This window comes from Danio rerio, chromosome 4, assembly GCF_052040795.2.
Source record: "Danio rerio strain M-AB ecotype USA chromosome 4, GRCz13ab, whole genome shotgun sequence".
NCBI classification, from domain to species: Eukaryota; Metazoa; Chordata; class Actinopteri; order Cypriniformes; family Danionidae; genus Danio; species Danio rerio.
Window position 1 is genome coordinate 58319603 of NC_141024.2, and position 21293 is coordinate 58340895.

The 21293-nt window shown below is 39.4% G+C and overlaps 3 protein-coding genes and 4 non-coding genes across 7 annotated transcripts in view; 2 read left to right on the forward strand and 5 right to left on the reverse strand.

Moving 5' to 3' along the window:
- The window catches only part of LOC148682209 (uncharacterized), a 150973-nt gene that overhangs the window by 29979 nt on the left and 99701 nt on the right, over nt 1-21293 (reverse strand). The window lies entirely within an intron of this gene.
- trnai-aau (transfer RNA isoleucine (anticodon AAU)) lies at nt 1877-1950 on the reverse strand. The gene has a single exon. It is a non-coding gene; the product is annotated as a tRNA-Ile (tRNA).
- On the reverse strand, nt 2053-2124 carry trnaq-cug (transfer RNA glutamine (anticodon CUG)). Its single transcript has one exon. It is a non-coding gene; the product is annotated as a tRNA-Gln (tRNA).
- On the reverse strand, nt 4315-6141 carry LOC148682211 (uncharacterized). The gene is made up of 2 exons (XM_088650789.1): nt 5598-6141; nt 4315-5513 (listed from the first exon to the last, which is right to left on the reverse strand). The coding sequence occupies exon 2, from the start codon at nt 5168-5170 to the stop codon at nt 4583-4585; it is 588 nt and encodes a 195-aa protein (XP_088506915.1). The 5' UTR covers nt 5171-5513; nt 5598-6141; the 3' UTR covers nt 4315-4582.
- On the forward strand, nt 8766-8837 carry trnah-gug (transfer RNA histidin (anticodon GUG)). The gene has a single exon. It is a non-coding gene; the product is annotated as a tRNA-His (tRNA).
- trnak-uuu (transfer RNA lysine (anticodon UUU)) lies at nt 9347-9419 on the forward strand. Its single transcript has one exon. It is a non-coding gene; the product is annotated as a tRNA-Lys (tRNA).
- LOC101885698 (protein NLRC3) overlaps nt 15636-21293 on the reverse strand; it is an 89300-nt gene continuing 83642 nt past the window's right edge. The window contains exon 10 of the mRNA XM_087248453.2: nt 15636-21219. Within this exon, the coding sequence (XP_087104579.1) occupies nt 20696-21219 (524 nt within the window). The 3' untranslated portion in view covers nt 15636-20695. The remainder of the gene's footprint in view (nt 21220-21293) is intronic.

The following is a 21293-nucleotide window of genomic DNA, read 5'->3' on the forward strand; positions in this document are numbered from 1 at the left end:
CGTAACAATTTATTGGATACAAATGAATAATTCGATGACAGAGCTCTGAGTTACATTACCCCAATGCAATACAAGAATTACATTCAAGAGGTTCGCAACAAACATACATTTCCTGACTTCAGCATATATACACAACTGATCTTAACAGGTGGAGTTTTGGTGTAACGTCACTTGTCAGTCATTGTTCAGTCCTCCATTGGCCACACCTTCGACATACTTCCTCTTTTTCTACGAATTCTCTGCCCAACAACAAAGTATACATCTTTCTATGTTTTGTGTTCAGTTTTAACACCTCTCTTCAGACAGGAAGTTTCTGCAGAGCTGAATTTAATTTTGGACCCGCATGTATCTACTTCTGCAAAAATGCTAATTAGTATGCACAGCACTCACCCACAACATTAGAAGTTCAGTTAATATATGACCCTTACATGACCAATACAAATAATTGTTTGATTAAAAGAAAAAGAGACAATAATAATAAAAAACTGATTGCTATTTTACAACACAACCTACCACAACTCTTAACCCAACCTCACAGTAACAAACCTCCATGTGGGTTTCATTGATTCAATGTCTTGTACATGGCACAGAATACAACCTATTGCAGTTTATTAAAATCACACCTACCCCAGCCCTAGGCCCAACCTCACAGTAACCCGCTATGTTTTATTAAATTTTACACCTACCCCAAGCCTAAACACAACCTCAGAGTAACCAGTTTTATTTTTATTTATTTTTATGAATGTCTACTACAGCTACATCAATCGCAAACCCAGCCTACGTGTGGCATAACTGCCGACCCCTTAGAGGTCATCCAGCCAACTTGCAGTGTAATCTCCTCCACTTGTAGGTCTCTGAGCTGCAGCAACACCTAAGTGCTCTGACACAGAGACACAAAAGACTTTTAACCTCCTCTTGGAGAGGAGAGAGTCTCCGACCCTGGATCTCAGGTCTTCTATGGAGAGACTGTCAGGAATCCTGTAAGAACATCCCATTCACACAACCTCTTGCCATAAAAAAACAAAGCAGAATGTGTGGTGAAGGAACTCCGGGTTGACAGGTTTAACTGCATTAAAATGTTTGTAGTAAAACTGTACAGTTTGCTTGGTTGGCTAACATTAATCTTACCAAATAACGTTATAAAACATCTATAACAATCATATAATAATTATGTTGTAGTAATTAAAGTTACTGTAATGGTTATTCATTTAAACCACCTTGTTAAAAAAATACTTACTTTGCAATTGGTTTCCGAATTAATCCGCAACGAAATCTTTTATTACAGTACAAATCATGGATGGTATAAGGGCTCTGATTGGCCATAGCGTTCATTGTAACTCAGAACACGATTGGCTGCCTTAACCAAGAATAGGGTGAATCTTGGCTCCAGCTCACAAAGTGATTGGCCGGTGTGACCAAGAATAACCACGACTTACAGGTGGCAGTAAGAGCTAACCGGCCACTTACTGCCAAGCTTAATAAAAGTCTTCCAGTTGGTGCTGCCCAGGCTAAAGAAAAAAAATATTTAAAAAAAAATTATAAAACGGCCTTGCCAGAAAGTAGCAGAATGTCAATACAAGGCGGTGGCAATGTGCATTGATTTCTGAGTAACTCGTCATTCGGCATGCAGGGCTCCTCACACGTTTACTGGAGCAGGACCAGGTAGGGCCTTCAGTCACCTGCCCCTTGTGCACAAAATAGAACAACAGCACTGTTTTACAACCCCGGGATCGAACCAGGGACCTTTAGATCTTCAGTTTAACGCTCTCCCAACTGAGCTATTTCAGCTGCCTTTTCACAAGAATCCTGCAGCATTCGTGTCTGTGAGACTAAGCAGAATGCTGAAATGCCTCAGAGGCCTTAAAGGGTAAAAGTTTGGCCAGTACAGGGATCGAACCCGCGACCTTGGCGTTATTAGCACCACGCTCTAACCAGCTGAGCTAACCGGCCACTTTCTGCCATGTTTGCTAAAAAGCTCAGAGTAACTGTCATTTTCTTCAAGAGATAAGAATGCTATTCCAGCTTTTTTTGTGCGGTGCTGATAAAAAAACAAGGTCCCACCGAGATTTGAACTCGGATTGCTGGATTCAGAGTCCAGAGTGCTAACCATTACACCATGGAACCTCAAGTCTTCTAGTTGGTGCTGCCCGGGCTAAAGAGACAAAAATGTAAAAAAAAAAAAAAAAAAAAAAAAAAAAAACGGCCTTGCCAGAAAGTAGCAGAATGTCAATACAAGGCAGTGCCAATGTGCATTGATTTCTGAGTAATTCGTCATTCGACATGCAGGGCTCCTCACACGTTTACTGGAGCAGGACCAGGTAGGGCCTTCAAAAGAAAAGCGCACTATTCCAGGCATTTTGACGACTAAACGGCAGGCAGGGCAGAGAGGCCACCACAGAGCAAATGTGATCTTTTTTTTTCTATTTTGACCACTTCGAAATTCGCCCGTTTTTGTTTGCTCTGAGGGGAATTAGCTCAAATGGTAAAGCGCTCGCTTTGCATGCGAGAGGTAGCGGGAACAATGGCTGCATTCTCCACCTCTGTTTTCATGCCTTTTTACATTGGCTTTTATTTAGATCTTCAGTCTAACACACTCCCAACTGAGCTATTTCGTTTGCCCTTTCACAAGTATCCTGCAGCATTCATGTCTGTGAGACTAAGCAGAATCCTGAAATGCTTCTGAAATGCATTGATTTCTGAGTAACTCGTCATTCGGCATGCAGGGCTCCTCACACGTTTACTGGAGCAGGACCAGGTAGGGCCTTCAAAAGAAAAGCGCACTATTCCAGGCAATTTGACAACTAAATGGCAGGTAGGGCAAAGAGGCCACCACAGAGCAAATGTGATCTTTTTTTTCTAATTTGACCATGTCGAAAATCGCCAATTTTTTGATTGCTCTGAGGGGAATTAGCTCAAATGGTAAAGCGCTCGCTTTGGATGCGAGAGATAGTGGGAACAATGCCTGCATTCTCCACCTCTATTTTCATGCCATGTTTTTAAAGCGAAAAGGTTTAAAGTGAAACTCTCCTGATTCAATCATTACCAGAAGCGACGTGACCATCTGTAAGTAAGATAGCTTTTTGGTCAAGTGGAAGCAGTTGGACTTAAGGGTGCAGCAGCTAGGCTTTTTGGGTGACTTTCGGTCACCTAACTCTTGTGCCCAAAACAGAAAAACAACACTATTTTACCAAAGCCTGGATCTAACCAGGGACCTTCAGATCTTCAGTCTAACACTCTCCCAACTGAGCTATTTCAGCTGCCATTTCACGATTTAATATTTCATAGACTAAACGGCGGGCAGGGCAAAGAGACCACCACAGAGCAGATGTGATCTTTTTTTTTTTTTTTGACCACGCCAAAAACTACCAATTTGAATTTTTCTGAGGGGAATTAGCTCAAATGGTAGAGCGCTCGCTTAGCATAGGAAGCGGTCCAATCTTCTCGCTCACTCGCAAGCGAACAAGCCGCAAAAACATGGAAAAATGCGACAAATTTCGCTTGCAGTAGTGTTCGTGGCTTTGTGACTGTGCATAATGTGGTATTTTAGTTGCATATTGCATGTCACTCTAAATGTCATTTTTTGCGTGCTGGATTCGAACACACGATCTGTGTAACACAATATCCAATCAGTGTCGGTTTTAGCGGAGCCAATCAGCTGCGCTCTTATTGAAATTTTACTGACGTAACACAGGCAATTATATTGATATTACTATTATTATGTGGATATTGTTCTTAAAAAGCATATTACGTTAATTAAAAATGAATGCAAATGTTTCAATTAAACATATGTATGCATGTTTATGTATATATAAGTATATTATATATATTTATTTATTAATATATAAATATATACTATACTATATATATATATATATATATATATATATATATATATATATATATATATATATATTAATATATGTTATATTTCTTTATGTAATAACTTTAAATGAATGCTCACAAAAACAAGTAATATGCAAAATGGTTTATTAAAATGAATACAAATATTAAAATCGCAAAACAATTTAAAAAATATAAAAAACAAAATAAAAACATATCTTAATATATAAACTATATAATATACAATAAATAAAAACAATACAATATATATTTATTTATTGTGCACATATATTAAAACAATATTATATATATATATATATATATATATATATATATATATATATATATATATATATATATATATATTTACTTATTATACACATTATATAAAAACAATACTCTATATATATTTAGTTTTATACACACATTATATTAAACAATAATATAAATACATAATAAAATGCAAGAGTGGGGGCACGTAATATATAAAATATAGTATTTAAGCAATGTATAAAATGTTATTTTTTTTAAAGAAATATAAATATATTTTTACATAAAATGCACACAAATATTAAATAAGTACACACAAGACAAAATAAGAGTGGGCCTATAAGTGCCACTTTAAAATGCTAAATATTAACACACAAAAATTAAATAAAATGAGAGAGAGAGAGTACCCATGTAACATTTACAAAAATATATACAGCAATTTGTCCTTTATTCTGGAGCTGGAGTTTGTCCTTTATTTTGCTGGCGCTGTTCTGCCAACCAGTCCTCTAAGGACAAATCGGATATGGCCAAACTCCTTAGTCTTTGGTTGCCCACATTTGCTGCAAACACTTTTCTTCTTCTGTTCCCGTCTGCGCCTGTTCCTCTGGGTGTAACGGGACACAGGAACAGCAGGCGCAGGTGGAGCAGGTGCAGGTGGAGGAACAGCAGGTGCAGGTGGAGCAGGTGCAGGTGGAGGAACAGCAGGTGCAGGTGGAGCAGGTGCAGGTGGCGGAACAGCAGGTGCAGGTGAAGCTGGGACTGCACTGGATGTTGGTGCAGCAAATGATGGAATCACCATTGACACACTCATGTCTGGGTTAAAAACAAGTGTGCCAAACAATGATCCAGGTCCTGAAATGGGCTGCACAACACCTGGTGCTGTGGGGGGTGGTGCAATGGGGCACACCGTGCTGGGGGTCGGTGGAAAGGAGCATACTGTGGTGGGGGCAGATACAATGAGGCGCACTGTGGTGGGGGCCGGCGCAATAGGGCGCACTGTGGTGGAGGCTGGCGAGATGGGGCGCACTGTGGTGAAGGTCGGTGTGACGGGGCACACCATGGTAGGGGCTAGTGCAATGTGGCAGACTGTGGTGGGGGTTGGCGTGATTGGGCATACCGTCGTGGGGGCCGGTGGAAAGGAGCACACCGTGGTGGCATCCGGCAGGAAGGAGCAAACTGTGGTGGTTGCAGAAGCAGACTTTCGACCAGGTCGAAGAAGAGGTGCCTGTCCTTCTTTATTTGAAGGAAAGACAAACTGGTGTTTGGGGCCTGATGTTGTCGGTGCCTCGTCCAATTTTCCCCTCGGCAAAGGAAGCTACGTATCTGCCACAGCAATTGGATCAAGTGGAGTCAGTCCCTGAGTGAGTACACTCATTTCCTGATCCTTTTGCCTCCGTTGAAACCTGATAATAAATGATATGTATTATTCATTTATATTAATATAGAAGTATTCAGGTAATTTAAAGAAAATAATGTGCTTTGCTTACCACTGAATGAGCGTCTTCTGATTTAGCTCAAAAAGCTGGATCACTGTTTCATCCATCAGCCTGCGACTGCCAAGCACCAGATCCCGGATGTGGTGGTAATCGGTCAGTATTTTAGACCACCTGTGCGTGCGAACACCAGCCTTCTTGGAAGTGGACTTGTGTACGACACACAGCTTTGTACAAATGGCCTCAACCAAGCGGCTGGTGCTAGGCCACTGTGCTGGACCCTCAGGATGTCCAATCAGACAGCGCTTGACACTCTCCACACCTGGAGTGACTCCGGAGCGCTTCGGTGCCTTAAACCGCCCATGTGTCAGCTAAGGCTGATGTCGAGGCTGGTAGTTGATGCGCTGTTTATCAACATCCAGGAGAGCTGTCCACAGCTGGATGGCCTCTGTCACCTGCAGGTCAGTGAGGTAAGGAGCCTAACGAAGACCTACCAAATAAGCAGCCAGATCCTGCACCTTGTCCCACCCAGCAATGCCATCAGGTCCAATGACTACTCCCTGGTAAATACAGAATAAATTTAGTATATGTGGAATAAAAAAAGACTAAATAAAATTAAGTTCTTAATATATCTTACCTAAGCCTCAACAGAGAGACTGTCTCCAGACTTGGATGGCTGTGACGGCACTGAGGGGGCTGGGCTAGGAAGCTGTCCTTCTCCACCAGCTGATGTGGACGGCTCAGCCAGTGATGCTGGGGACTGAGGCAGAGGCGAAGATGAGGGGCTGTTTCTGAGATCACGGCAGGGGTCATCCTCATACAGCACTGGAACTGTGATGTCCTCCATGATGTCCTCCTCAAACCTGTCATCTTGTAGATCCTCGTCATCTACTTCCTCCACCAGCCTGTCTTCCACCTCTGGGTTCTGGCTGTAAAGGTACTCCATTCCCAGCAATTCACCTTAAAAAAAATAAAACAATAAAAAAACATATATTAAATAAAACTAATGATAAAATAAACATTTAGATTACCATTTTGTGTAGTACATTAAAAGCTTAATGAATAACTTCCATAACAACTAATTAATGGATTTCTTGCCTGTATATGCTCCAGGAGGGTGATAGCGGTTATCCCAAGGCTTGCGTCCTGAGACATATCTTTTGGTGGACAATGAGCATTGTGTTTTTCCTCTCTCTCTCCCTGCAGGTAACTGTGTCCACCTGGTAGCAATCATTGGATCTTTCTAGAAATGGCCCATAATGAACGAGTGACTCAGACCCGATAGAGGACTCGAGAGGTGAACGGATCAAATCTTTTTCGGCTCTAAACGCATATGATTGGTTTCTGCCTTTCCGCAATGAAACACACGAAATGTGATGAAGACTTGAAATAACGATACCACCTGCACAAATGTACGCACGCGCAAATTAACAAATCACTCCCTGAGAGGACTTGTAGTTCCCAAATCATATTGAAGATTCGTTTAAAATGAACGAAATGTTCATGATCGACCCATTACTAAACCTGGTTAGATACCTGCTCCAGTCGGGGATTGAACCTTGTGATCTACCCAAAGTGTTATTTATGGACATATTTCTTGAACCAGTACTGTTATATATGCATTGAGTAGTTTCTGGTGGGGAAAAAATACAAAATATAACCTTAATTTCGCTTCTTTCTTTCTCAATTTCTCAAATTTTCTTATTTTTCTTGTGCTTTTTTCTTCCCCTTCCAAAACAGACTATTGTTCCCCAGCTTTAGCGGAGTCAGTAGAGGGTCCAGGGTTCAAGTCCGTGTTCGGGCATGAGAGACTCTTTGTGGAGCCACAGCTTTTGCCGTTGAGCTATCGCTTGCTGAAAGTTTCATCTGAATGCGCAACACGTGTACTAGGCATGAGGACATGGGAGAGCAGGCAGTCTTGTAGTCATGGCTAAGTGGTTAAGGCGATCGACTAGAAATCCGTTGGGGTATTCTCCTGCTGGTTCAAGTCCTGCTAACTATACCCACATCCTGTTCCTTTTTAAAATTGCAGCAGTCATCAATTGTTTGCATTTCCATTGTTTCTTGGGAATAGCGTTGTGCTGGTAGGAGGAGAAAAACAACAGTGTGTTCTCACTGAAGAGAAAGGGGCATATCACATGGAGGAACATACCACACAAGAGCCACAGCGGCTGTCCCGTAGCTCGCTGTGATCGTATAGTGGTTATTACTCTGTGTTGTAGCCGCAGCAACCCCGGTTTGAATCGAGATCATGGCAGGTTTTTCAAGGTGGTATTGGATTTGCACTCTGTGTTGCCATTCGTAATCTCCAGCCACCTTTTAGTGCAGGCTGTGCTAATGGCACGTCCTGAATGTTTACGTTTCCTAAAGTGTGGAAGACTAGGGATTCGATATGAGAAACAGGATCTATGATGCCAGTATGCTGTGTAGATAAGTACTGATCAAGTCACGCTTCTAAGGCATGGAAGGAATCTTTTCAATTGTTGAGTGTCCATTCATTGCCACAACAGCAGAAAGACCTTCTGCAGTTATCATTGATCTATTTAATGTCTCCTACATGACATGGAGTCCAAACTATTGTGTTGTACTGATGTCTACACCTACAACAACCATAAACCCAACCTTAAAGTAACCTGTCGTGTTTTAGCAACATCTACACCAACCATAAGCTTAAACCTCATTTCACAGTAAACTTTAGTGTTCTGTGAAGGTCTGCGCCGACCACAACCCTAAAGATTGCCTACTTGTAAATTACTGTTGTGGAGCCTGGATAGCTCAGTCGGTAGAACATCTGACTTTTAATCTAAGGGTCGAGGGTTCAAGACCCTGTTTGGGTGTGTAAGGCTCATTTTGTGGAGCCACAGCTTTTTTGCCGTTGAGCTATCGCTTGATGAAAGTTTCATCTGGATGCACAATACATGTACTACACATCAAGACATGGCAGCTCAGGCAGTCTTGTAGTCATGGCTGAGTGGTTAAGGCGTTCGACTTGAAATACGTTGGGGTATTCTCCCGCAGGTTCAAGTCCTGCCAACTATACCCACATCCTGTTACTTTTTAAAATTGCAGCAGTCATCAATTGTTTGCATTTCCATTGTTTCTTGGGAAAAGCGTTGTGCTGGTAGGAGGAGAAAAACAACAGAGTGTTCTCACTGAAGAGAAAGGGGCTTATCACAGGGAGGAACATACCACACATAGGTCACAACGGCTGTTTCATAGCTCGCCGTGATCGTATAGTGGTTAGTACTCTGCGTTGTGGCCGCAGCAACCCCGGTTCGAATCCGGGTCACGGCAGGTTTTTCAAGGTGACATTGGTGTCGCACTCTGTGTTGCCATCCGTTATCTCCAGCCTTCTTTTAGTGCAGGCTGTGCTAATGGCACGTCCTGAATGTTTACGTTTCCTAAAGTGTGGAAGACTAGGGATATGATATAAGAGAAATAGGATCTTTGATGCCAGCATGCTGTGTAGATAAGTACTGATCAAGTCACGCTTCTAAGGCATGGAAGGAATCTTTTCAATTGTTGAGTGTCCATTCATTGCCACAACACCATAAAGACATTCTGCAGTTATCATTGATCTATATAATGTCTCCTACATGACATGAAGTCCAAACTATTGTGTTGTACTGATGTCTACACCTACAAAAACCATAAACCCAACCTCAAAGTAACCTGTCGTGTTTTAGCAACATCCACACCAACAATAAGCTTAAAACCCCATCTCACGGTAAACTTTAGTGTACTGTAAAGGTCTGCGCCGACCACAACCCAAACCTTGCCTACTTGTTAATTACTGTTGTGGAGCCCGGATAGCTCAGTCGGTAGAGCATCAGACTTTTAATCTGAGGGTCCAGGGTTCAAGTCCCTGTTCGGGCGTGTGATGCTCATTTTGTGGAGCCACAGCTTTTGCCGTTGAGCTATCGCTTGATGTAAGTTTCATCTGGATGCACAATATGTGTACTAGGCATAAAGAAATGGCAGTTCAGGCAGTCTTGTAGTCGTGGCCGAGTGGTTAAGGCGATGGACTAGAAATCCATTGGGGTACTCCGCAGGTTCGAATCCTACCGACTACGTTCTCCCCTTTTTAAAATTGCAGCAGTCGTCAATTGTTTGCATTTCCATTGTTTCTTGGGAAAAGCGTTGTGCTGGTAGGAGGAGAAAAACAACAGAGTGTTCTCACTGAAGAGAAAGGGGCTTATCACAGGGAGGAACATACCACACAAGGGTCACAACGGCTGTCTCGTAGCTTGCCGTGATCGTATAGTGGTTAGAACTTTGCGTTGTGGCCGCAGCATCCCCGGGTTGAACGGGATCATGTCGTGAATTCGACTTTTCATCAATTAGAAATTATCAGACCGGAGGTTTTGAATATCAGAAAATGGACTTTATTCTCCATAATAAAGCCGAGAAAGAGCAGAGCAGAGCAGACCCCAGAGCATTCTGAAGTCTCTCCGGGACACCTTCTAAAGTATCTGTGTTCTCCATAATCTTTATACAGGTAATTATGACACACCCCTTTGTGTCTCTTTTTAACTCTTGACCATTTTTGAATAGGTTTTCTAGTCTAAGGGGTCCTGCTATTCTTGGCTCTCAGCCCACCAGCTCATGTCAACAGAGATGTTACAGGTCTATGTCAGCTAAGTATAGATACAACTTATGCAAAGAAACTAAGGGTTTACATACATTGTTATGATAGGATAATAACTTGATAATATGTTACTCATTCTAACTTCTGCCACATATAGCTTCATACAAGTATTTAACATATATAATCAGTGCTTTACATATTCAGTTATTCTACACAATCAGCCATTCAGTAATAGCCTTCTCCTAGTGTTGCTTCTGTGCAGGCATACTCATATTACACAGTATTTTTAACACATGCTGGCATGTTTGCTGCAAACACTACATACATTTTGTGAAGAGAAAATTAACTGCTTTACACTTAGAAAATACTTCACACTGAGAGAATAGAAATCTTCTTCAATCCCTCCTCTTAAGACTTTAGTCTTAATATTATTGTCTTTTAACCCAAAGTGCAATTTCATAATCCAGTTCTCTTAATTACCTCTATCTAGTGACTGATATAAGCCACATAGCTGTTATCAATTGACTAGATTATGCCACTGTACTTTGACAGAAGTCCAGCCAAACATCTCCCCTCTCTTTTGATTTGAATGAAGTAAAAGACTGTACTCTGTTTTTTTCTCTTAACACATCAAAGACAACAATGTTTTAAGCATAAGTATTCAGTTGGTTCAGTCCTAGCTGCTGGTTTTCACACTCATGTAGAATATACTGAAGTGATATTATATATAGGTACCATTAAAGCAATATGCAAATAAATTCAATATGCAAACATAAAAAGCATCAAATGTTGATCTTGATCTTTGCTCATCCTTGTTTCTCTTCTTCTAAGCTACCAGCATCTTCACTTGACTTTAATAGATGTTAATGGAGATGTGTGGTTAAGAGTCTGAGTTTTGAAATCTGCAGTTGTGCAATTATCATCCCTTGACTTGTGGCACTTCTGTATGTGGTATTCAGGCATATTATCAGAATCACTCTTTACTTTGTTCTGATTAACTTCTCCTTCCACACGTTACACTTAGTAGTTTAGAGCTTTGGAATATTCAGGCTCCTCTGTTTCCGGTCAGCTTTCCCTTGCTGGAGTTGTTTCCTTTCGCTCCTTTGAGGCATTGGTACCCCATTAATGGCATCCACTTTGGCAGCTGTTGGATTTGCCCTCATCCAGATATGGTCCTTTCCTCCTGAGCTCTCTCCTTTTTCCAGAACATCCACAGATAGACTCGATCAGCTGGACCAATTGGACCTTGTATCACTGCTCTCTCACATGGCTCCTTTCTGGTTTCCTGCACAGATATCGCTTTGCACATGGCAATTAATTGTTTCTTTATTTAAGTCCCTACTGCATTAGACATCCTTGCAAACCATTCCAAGAGGTTATGTGCAAGGTTATAGGTGAGATTATATGCAAGGTTTTATGCAAAGTTTCATGTGGTTTCTTGCAAGGGTTGACCCAATAGTAGTTCATGTGATGCAGTGTTAGATGCCTGTTTCTGTCAGTTTCCATGCCATCATTCACCAATGCACTTGTTAACACATTAAACTCATTAAGTTTATTATTTTCACATCTTTCACTGAGCGTTGGCCTTGATGGATCATCTTCATCTCTTTCAGCCATTTCTGGTAATTGAGCATAACTCTCTCTTTTGCTTTATTCAAAATTTTTCATACTCCTTTAGATGTTTTTATTTATTGATCATTTATTCACTTTGACTTTAATTACTTTATGAATGCAAACCTTTTATGAACTTATTTCTGCTGATGTTTCAAATCCTTGGAAGTGCTTCTTTCGTCACAAATGAATAACTGTTCCTGCTTCATAATTTGCTTCTGGTACCATCTCCAATCATCTATTCATCATAGTTTCTCAACTGTACTTGTTTACAGAATAATTCTCTATCCAGTCAACACCAAAAACAGTCATCATATCTTACTGTTTGGAGCAATGGTCTCCACTCAAGTCTTTTAATTAACCTAGATCTTTGTGAAGTTGCAGATAATTCAATCACCCACATATTGTGACAGTGTCCATCCTAAGATCTTCTCCCTAATTTTAACCCTTTATGCATTCTGGTGTAAACAATATATGATAGTCATCAGCCTACACAAGTACAAACAAGTTTCTACCCTCCTCTGGTAGTTACCTAAAATAAACTCAATAGAAACCCAATACTTGAAATATTTACCATCCAAAAAAACAAATCTTCAAATACAATATGAACTTCAGCTGGAAAATCTTCTCCTATTGATTGCTCTTAAATCATATTATCAACATTAAGCCTCTTTTATCTGTCTTGATTAACCATTTATTTTAATTAGCAAATTAACTTCAATTAAACATTATTAGTTACTTATAATTTATTACTCCTTTAAATTTAAATAGAAATGTCTAGGACAGATTGTATATTACAGTAAATGTTTCTATTAATGCTCCTATTTTTACACTTTTTGAAAGAGTTTTATACCTATTTCAGCATCTAGTGTTTTTCTTTCTGGGCAGATCTACATCTGATTTAATTTGGCTGTCAATCCAGTTTAGAATTCAGTACAAAGTACTGCTCTATGTTTTTAAATCCCTCCATGGCCCCTGAGTATATTTCTGAGCTAATTAATATACACCAACCCGTGAGATCTCTTCACACTAAGGATCGACTCTATTTGCCAGTTTCACAATCACGCTTGAAATGTGGGGTGATAGAGCTTTTTCAGTCACAGCTGAAGACTCTGGGCCGATCTTCCACTCTCCTTAAGAACTTCTCCAACTCTTGAGTGTTTTCAGAGGTCACTGAAACACTTATTTTCTTCAATTTTTACTTGTGTGTTGTGAGTTGATGTATTTAGTTTCTTGTATGTTTGCTTGTATTCTGTGTTTTATGTTCAGCACTTTGGTAGCCATTGTGGTTGGTTGAAAGTGCTCTAGAAATAAATTGAGTTGAGTTGATTAGGATAAACAGCAGGAGCACAGAGCTATAGTGGAGCTGGTGAAACCCTCCATGATGATGCGAGCCCACCTTTCTGGATGTTTCAAACACCTCTAGACTGCCTGGATGTCCTTAAAGGGGGGGTCTAGAGTGTGTTTTTAAGGCTTGGTTGTGTTGATAGAATGCAATGCAATGTGTGCTCATGCTTTATTTGTAGAAAAGCTTATTTTTATATATCTGACTTTGACTATATACAGCTACTTAGCTAACATGAAGACAAATGTCATATGTCCTAGTTCCTCTGAAAGGCCTGTCCTCAAGAGGCTTTGATTGGTCAGCTAATGTATTGTGCTGTGATTTGCAGATTGGCTTCACGTCACCAGGAAAAGTGTCACGGCTCTACAAGCACGCACTTTTGCGATGTGTAAATCCTATCAGTCAGAGTAGCTGTTAGCCGTATCAGTATGAGCCTAAATCAGACAGAAAATGACACAGAGGACACAGCTGAAGCTCACGCCTGCTCTCTAAAATATCATCTGACAAGTGTCTGTCACATATATTCAGAATAAGCATGTGTGATTCATATGAAACATTCTCATATCTTTAGAGTGTTAGTTATCTGAGATGTAAAATGCCGGGAAAGTGTCCTCATAGAGAGACACTGCATTTTTTGCACTGAATTTGCACAGAATTTTTAGCTGAAATGTTAGCATTGCCAAACAGCATTTCCCGTTGTTTACATCCTTGTTTATGTCCTCGCTACAACGTACCGTTAGCGCTAGAAACTGTGTCTGATGTACTGGAGAAGATTGAAACTGCTGTACTAGAGACAACTGAAATGGTGGACATGGCTGGATAAGGCTGAGGAGCTGCAGGCAAGATTACAGGGCAGACAGTTCTGATCACTGACATGGAGGAATCTTTAGAAACAAAAACACACAAACCACAATGAATATATTTATATATCTTCTATATTTCTGTCACATATGCATCTGTTTCATTTTTGTCTGAAAAGTGCTTTGAGATGCAACTTTAAAGATGCTACAGAAGATTATTGTCATTAGTTTGTTTGTTAAATAATAATAAATAAAACAATTTAAAAAAATCCTGTTTTGCAGTGTTAGGTGTTACATAAAGAGTTGGACTATTGGAACATCTGAAGGAAGCCATTTGTATTTTCTAGACATAAATACTATTTAAAGCTAAAATCAGCAGATGTGCTCACTAACTAGTGAAGTTAAACCAGTCACTACAGTCAGACGTGCTTCAGACTATTAAACACACCAGATCAACACATACATATTGTGTTTATCCTCTATACAGGCTACAGAGCTGTAAACTCACTGTTCGGTTCTGTGAGAGTTTGTCTTCAGCTCTACAATCCTCAAACTGTGTGCTGAGAGAGCTGGACCTGAGTAACAATGACCTGCAGGATTCAGGAGTGAAGCTTCTCTCTGATGGACTGAAGAGTCAACACTGTAAACTGGAGACACTGAGGTCTGAGTTTAAACACCTGATTGATTGATTTTTGTTTTGTTACATCAGACAAATTACATTAACAGTGTGTTTTTTGTAATGTGTGCTCTTTCTCAGACTGATGACATGTAAACTCACTGCCGATTCTTGTAAGAGTTTGTCTTCAGCTCTACAATCCTCAAACTGTGTGCTGAGAGAGCTGGACCTGAGTAACAATGACCTGCAGGATTCAGGAGTGAAGAAGCTCTCTGATGGACTGAAGAGTCAACACTGTAAACTGGAGACACTGAGGTCTGAGTTTAAACACCTGATTGATTGATTGATTGATTTATTGATTTTTTGCTTTGTTACATCAGACAGATCACATTAACAGTGTGGTTTTTAGTAATGTGTGTTCTACGTTCTCAAATTGGCCACATGTATTCTCACTGTTCAGTGCTGTGAGAGTTTGTCTTCAGTTCTACAATCCTCAAACTGTGTGCTGAGAGAGCTGGACCTGAGTAACAATGACCTGCAGGATTCAGGAGTGAAGCTTCTCTCTGATGGACTGAAGACTGTAAACTGGACACACTGAGGTAAATGATTCTCCACTCTACAATATCTACAGTCAGACAGTTTCATATTAGAGCTTTTCATGCTTGAACATGTTAACCCTGGATGATACTAAACCCCAAATAACAGGAAGTATGGTTTATCAGTAATTATGTTTCACACTGCTCATACTATACCTGTAGTTAACCCTCAGGGGTCTGAGTTGATTTTGGGACCCCTGAGATGTTTTGACATGCCCTGACATCTGTGCTGATTTCAGCTACTTATTACACAGAACTGGCCAACATGTGTTTTATTAGTATTCAGCTCAAACTGAGCTACAATAATATGTGAGAAATATTGATGTACATTGTGCTGATTTCCCTTTGTTTAATCACCCTAATTAAACAAAGTTAAGATCAGGATCCTCCCTTAGCTATATTTCTTAGCAAGAGTTTAGTTAAAGGATCGTCTTTAAAGAATGTATTTTGCAAAAGAATAAATTAGATCATACTTTACCACACAGGGTAACTTTGATGGGTTCTGGAAAATGAATTCAATGTCCACTCCAGTGAAGAAAAGTAATAAAATACACTTTTATTAATAAAACAAAATCCAGTGAAAAAGTAGAATAAACAAAAGACAAACAGAAAACAAAATCCTTACTTTGTCCCCAGTTGGCGGACAAAGGGCAACCAACCTCAATGAACAGAAGTCAGGAAGCGCAAAGCTGAAGAGTACATGTCAGCTTTTATACTCAGTGTCTCAGTGACAGTATTCATAAATCAACCCTAAACACAGGTGCACAGACTACTTAAATCATACATTCAAGGAGCATGCTAAATCACTTGAACAGTAAAAAGACAGATATATAGTCATCAAGAGTACATTGTATCATATAAATCAACATTTAGGCATTTTAATATAAGCCTTGATTTATAATGTGCTATATAGTTATGCACTTAAATTCAGGTGCGTGAACTCGGTAGAAAGTTCAGCAAAAGTACAAGTTGGGAGTTCATTCAGAGTTCGACTACTAGCAAGAGGGTCATCTGAAGTAGCAAGGGGTTCACAGAGAGTTCGTCCAGCTGATTTGTTGGCTCGGCGCACCCTCTGTCGGAGTCGCCTTTTCTTTCTCTTACGTTTCATTTCATCGTTAAGAGTTGTACTTTTACGCATAGGAATATCAGAATACATCAGTGATTTTTTTGTGTCTCATATGATTAATGTCATCTGACCCATCAACCATCACACCGTTTATGAAGGCTCGTATGTGTTTGTTATCATGATCCACAGTGTTTGTTGCATGTTTTTCCCTAAGATCCTGTCAGGGCCAATACAGCAAAGCTGTGTGTGCAGCAAGCATTTTTGACGGAAGAGCAGTACGAGAATTGGAGAATGGCGGACATTGTCTTTTATCAGGAGTTTGTTCACATTTAGACACATCGCCGTGCTGTTGTGTTCGCCTAAATCCTCTAGATTACCAACTGGGCTAATGGTTGAAATAGACAGGGCAAGAGGCCTGCTGCACTGAGCCTGCATTCAGACCTATGGTTCAGACAAGGGGATTAAGGGAAAAGTCTTCAATTATAGAGTTTATATGAACATGATTATCTTTATAATGATATAAATTGTGGTTAAGTGTATATGAAATTACGAATAACAAATGTAGCCGGGCATTACATTACTGTTTATTTCTTTGCATTTTAACTTTATAAACTATAAAATCACGTGTTTCATTCTGTGAGCTAACTGACAACAGTTGTTCTCTGCCCTCCTTCTCCCCTGCTGGACACGCCCACTCCTGCCCTTTGCTCGCGGAGCAAAATCAGGAATCGAATGGAGGCCTGGCTCAATAACCCACACAATTCAAAAGAATGGAACCAGTTGTGACTGTTTGTGATTGTGAGGTATAACCAATAAAGAGAAAATGATCACAATGAAGGCTGATAAAATTAATGAATGTAAAAATGATTGAGAAATAAAATCGACACATGGAAGTGTGAAAACATTACACAGAGTTGTGCAGTTCCCAGAAGTTCCTGATGCCTTTCACACAAATTCTTTCAAAACAGCCACATCAACACTACAAGAAGAAATGGCTGCATTATTGCTTTTTGCCTCAGCTGATGTGATGGAACTATTTATACATTATACATTTAACAAAACATATTGTTTTACAAAATTATCTTAGATATAATTAAGTCATTCCTGGCGTTCTGTAATATTTCAGTCCCCCATATTTTTTTATAGTGGTTGTCGACTTAAATGACATGTTAAAAGCATTTTTCATTGATCTACTTTGTACATTATAATGAATAAAAAAATACATTAAATGCAGCTTTAGCATAAAAAATATAATATGTCTGTCACAAACCAAGCTATTTGTCATGCCCCCGAGGCACTTCTTTGAAATTGCATGTAGACACAGTGTTTAAATTTTTTTTTGTATTACAGCTATTTATTTGTGTTATTTACTTGTGATAAATAAAAAATAAATAAGATTTTTTAATAAAAAACAGGCTACAAAGTTATGTCCCTCAATATAAACTCAACCCTGTCACACCAGCAATTCTCCACCTACAGCAATTCAGACCCTACTCTTATATGACATCCAGATGGAAAGTGACATCATTCAGCTCTCTTTCTCAGCATGGTGCAAAAGAAGCTATATTTTCATTTATTTACATTTTTTGATTTTATTATAGTTAGGAAGGATGCGGTCAAGCTTAACAATTCAACCCCGTAACGTAAAACTAAGATGGAATATGATTGTTTTTTTTATTTCCAAACAATATAACATATTCTTGTTTAATTGCTGCCATGTGGGCATTCTCTTTTAAACCACACAAGGAGCAGAGGACATTCTGCTTTAAAAACTCAACCCCATCACACATGTCATTGTTTTGGGTATATTGACCTAATTAATCAGGAATATTCATTAAAAACATTTTTTTTAAAAATTGTTACTGATAGAATATTTGAAGCTGTGTTTTACTTAAACTTTGACACTATTTAATGTCAAACACGGCACCCGTACCAGCAGCAGATTTTATATTGAGTGTCACGAGTTTCATCATGAGTTTATGTAAAGCTAATAAAATCAGAACAAAAAAATACTTAAATTATGTATTAGTTCATTTGTTTATCTCTATGTCATGTGACAATTACCCAACTTTAGAGAGGGGGTCATTGAGGGCATAACTCGTATTAATATTATAGATACAGAGGGTTAGGCAAACAAAAGGTTTTGGAATCCCTGATTGAATCCCCTCCTGCTGCCCATCCACCTCAGGGTTGGAAGTGTGGTTTTGTGTGTTCAGAGATGCTCCTCTGCAGTCCTCAGTTGTAACGAGTGGTTATTTCAGTTACTGTTGCTCACTATATAATTTTCTCTCCTAAAGATTGTTGTGTGTGAAAATCCCAATAGATCAGCAGTTTCTGAAATAAGCAGATCAGCCTATCTGGCTATATAATTTTATTTTTAATTAATATTATTAAGTATTTTCATTAATAATTTCATCAAGAACTTTTCTGCTGCAGTTTTTATTTATGTTCCAGGAAATAAAGTTTTAGACAAGACTTTACCTGTTGCTTCTGTTTACTGTAGGTTCTGTTCAGCAATAGATTGGGTAACACAGGCCTTTATCAGCATTTTTAAAGGTTACTAACAGTCCAGTTACCTGCAGCACTTCAATTTTTTGAATTCTGACTGTGGTTTGGTTTAATGAAGTTTCATTTCATCCCGGTTTGCCTTTATCTCATTAATGCCTTTGCTAAATGTTTTACTAAAATAAATGTTAAGTAAGTGTTAGATGTAATTTCAAATGAACTAAAACAAATTAAAACTGAAATTTAAGTGTCCTCTTAACCCTGTTATGGTCTTAAACCCGTCACTGTATTCTCCACCCTGTGAGATTCATATTTTTAAAGGAAAACAATTAAATATAGAAAAAAATATTGCTGAGAACCAACCAGCATGTTAAGGCCTAACATTGTAATTATGTGGGTGGGGTAAGACATCTAAATGTAAAACTTTTTAAAAAATTAAGAGACCACAGAATGCACAAGTATGTATAATTGTAACTTAAATCACATATGAATCTAAAACTCATTAAAAATGTGATGTTTTAGCCATTAAACTGATTTGAGGGACATATGAGCAACAGGGAAATGTTGGTGTTATAGCAAAAGCTTTGTAAAATACTATTACCAACTCAGTTTAGTCTATTACAGGGTTGAGAATAATGGCTGCCCAATTAAGAATAAAAGAGAAAATAATATAAAGGCTTTAATGCCCGAGGTGGGAAAAACATGATGTTTTGAAAGTTTAAATTGTGCCTAATTATGTAGGCTAAATTTAAAAATATAATCAGTACACTTTTAAAAATATGTTACTACAAGATATGAAAACTGCGGCACAGCACACTACAAGATACTATCAAGATTGTTGTGCCTGATGGAGCACATCACCTGACTGCAGAATAACTCTGCTTTTTATTATAGGCTTGCTTACAAATATCTGACCAACTGCCAGAGCGAACAGCCTGCAGAATGAAGAGAAAAGCTGCTTGTTGAAGAGAGCACATCATGTCCAAACAAATGTCTAATATTATGATTATTATTATTATTATTACGGATCAGAGAGGTGACAAAGGCAGATTAACAGAAATAACGGACATTTCATGATACTTTAGGGGGAAAACCAGTGTGGAGAGTTTTGTATAAACCAACTTTGACAAAATGTGTTGGGGATTTACAATGGAGGATTCTGCAGGGGATTGTGGCAGTGAATGATTTCATACGTGTTGTTCACTCTATAGTGTCCATGACGAGTGTCTCTTCTGTGGACATAGAGAGACTGTACACGTTTAACACAATAGTTTGATATGTTGAGCAGAGTTTTCCTGAAATGTGGAGAGAATTTGACTCAATGTAAGTTTCTTCTGGAGTTGGCTATAGTCAGAAACACAAACTGAAATAGCAGTTCATTCACTGTTTAGTTGCTCAAGCAAAACTTGCTCTACTTATCACAAGAAGAAACTAAATAGATGATGTACATCACAGGTGTCAAACTCAGTTGCAAAAGGGCCGCAGCTCTGCACAGTTTAGTTCCAACCCTAATTAAACACACCTGATCAAACTAATTGAGTCCTTCAGGCTTGTTTAAAACCTACAGGTAAGTGTGTTGGAGCAGGGTTGGAACTAAACTGTACAGGGCTTCGGCCCTCCAGGAATTGAGTTTGACACCCCTGATGTACATGGTCAAGAGATTGAGAGTTTTAAAGCGTTCGTCAGGTCCAGAATTAAAATAGATTTAAAGTATTACAAGGCCATAAATGATGCTGAAACCTTTGAACAACAGTGCTGTTATAAGGACGCTGTCTGCAGTGTGGAGGTAGGAGAGCTGCTGTTACATCTGATGTGGAGTTACAATGTGTCAAAAAAAAAATGATGTAAGAAAGTATTTTTGTAGAAAAAAAAATCCCACACAGACAAACATACACTCATGCACACACTCAAACACACACACACACTCGCACACACATGCTCTTTCACACATACACAAACAAACACTCTCTCTCTCTCTCACACACACACACACACACACTGCTACTGACTGCTCCTTCTCAGTCTTCAGCACAGTTTGACTGATGATTGACACCAAATAGTAAACCCAGGATAGAGCGGCTCAGTGAATGTGGTCTGGACTGAGTGGATGAGGCTCATTGTGTCTCTATAGATGTTGTAGAAGATCAGAGTTCCTGCACTGTGATCCACAAACACTCCTATTCTCCTGCTGAGCGGTTTCACTGGGAGATCAGTGCGTGTGTCATTTTGCCAAAATATATAACTGGAGGAAGAGCAGCGCAAACTCCAGGACTGAGCATTACATCCGAACAAATACTCAGGATCTACTCCCTTCCTCCTGATGCTCTTATATGACACTGATATCCACACATCATCTCCACTCCAGTCAATCTCCCAATAACAGCGTCCACACACACTCTCTCTGCACAACACCTGAGGATCATCATCAAATCTGTCTGGATGATCAGGATACCGCTGATACTCTCTCACACGCTTCACCTCTCTGTTCTCCTCAGACAGAATGAGAAAAGCGTATGTCGTGTTTGGATCCAGAGTGAGGAAACAGGCATCTGAACACAAGAACACACACATGTATAACCACAGCTCTGTGTGTGTGTGTGTGTGTGTGTGTGTGTGTGTGTGT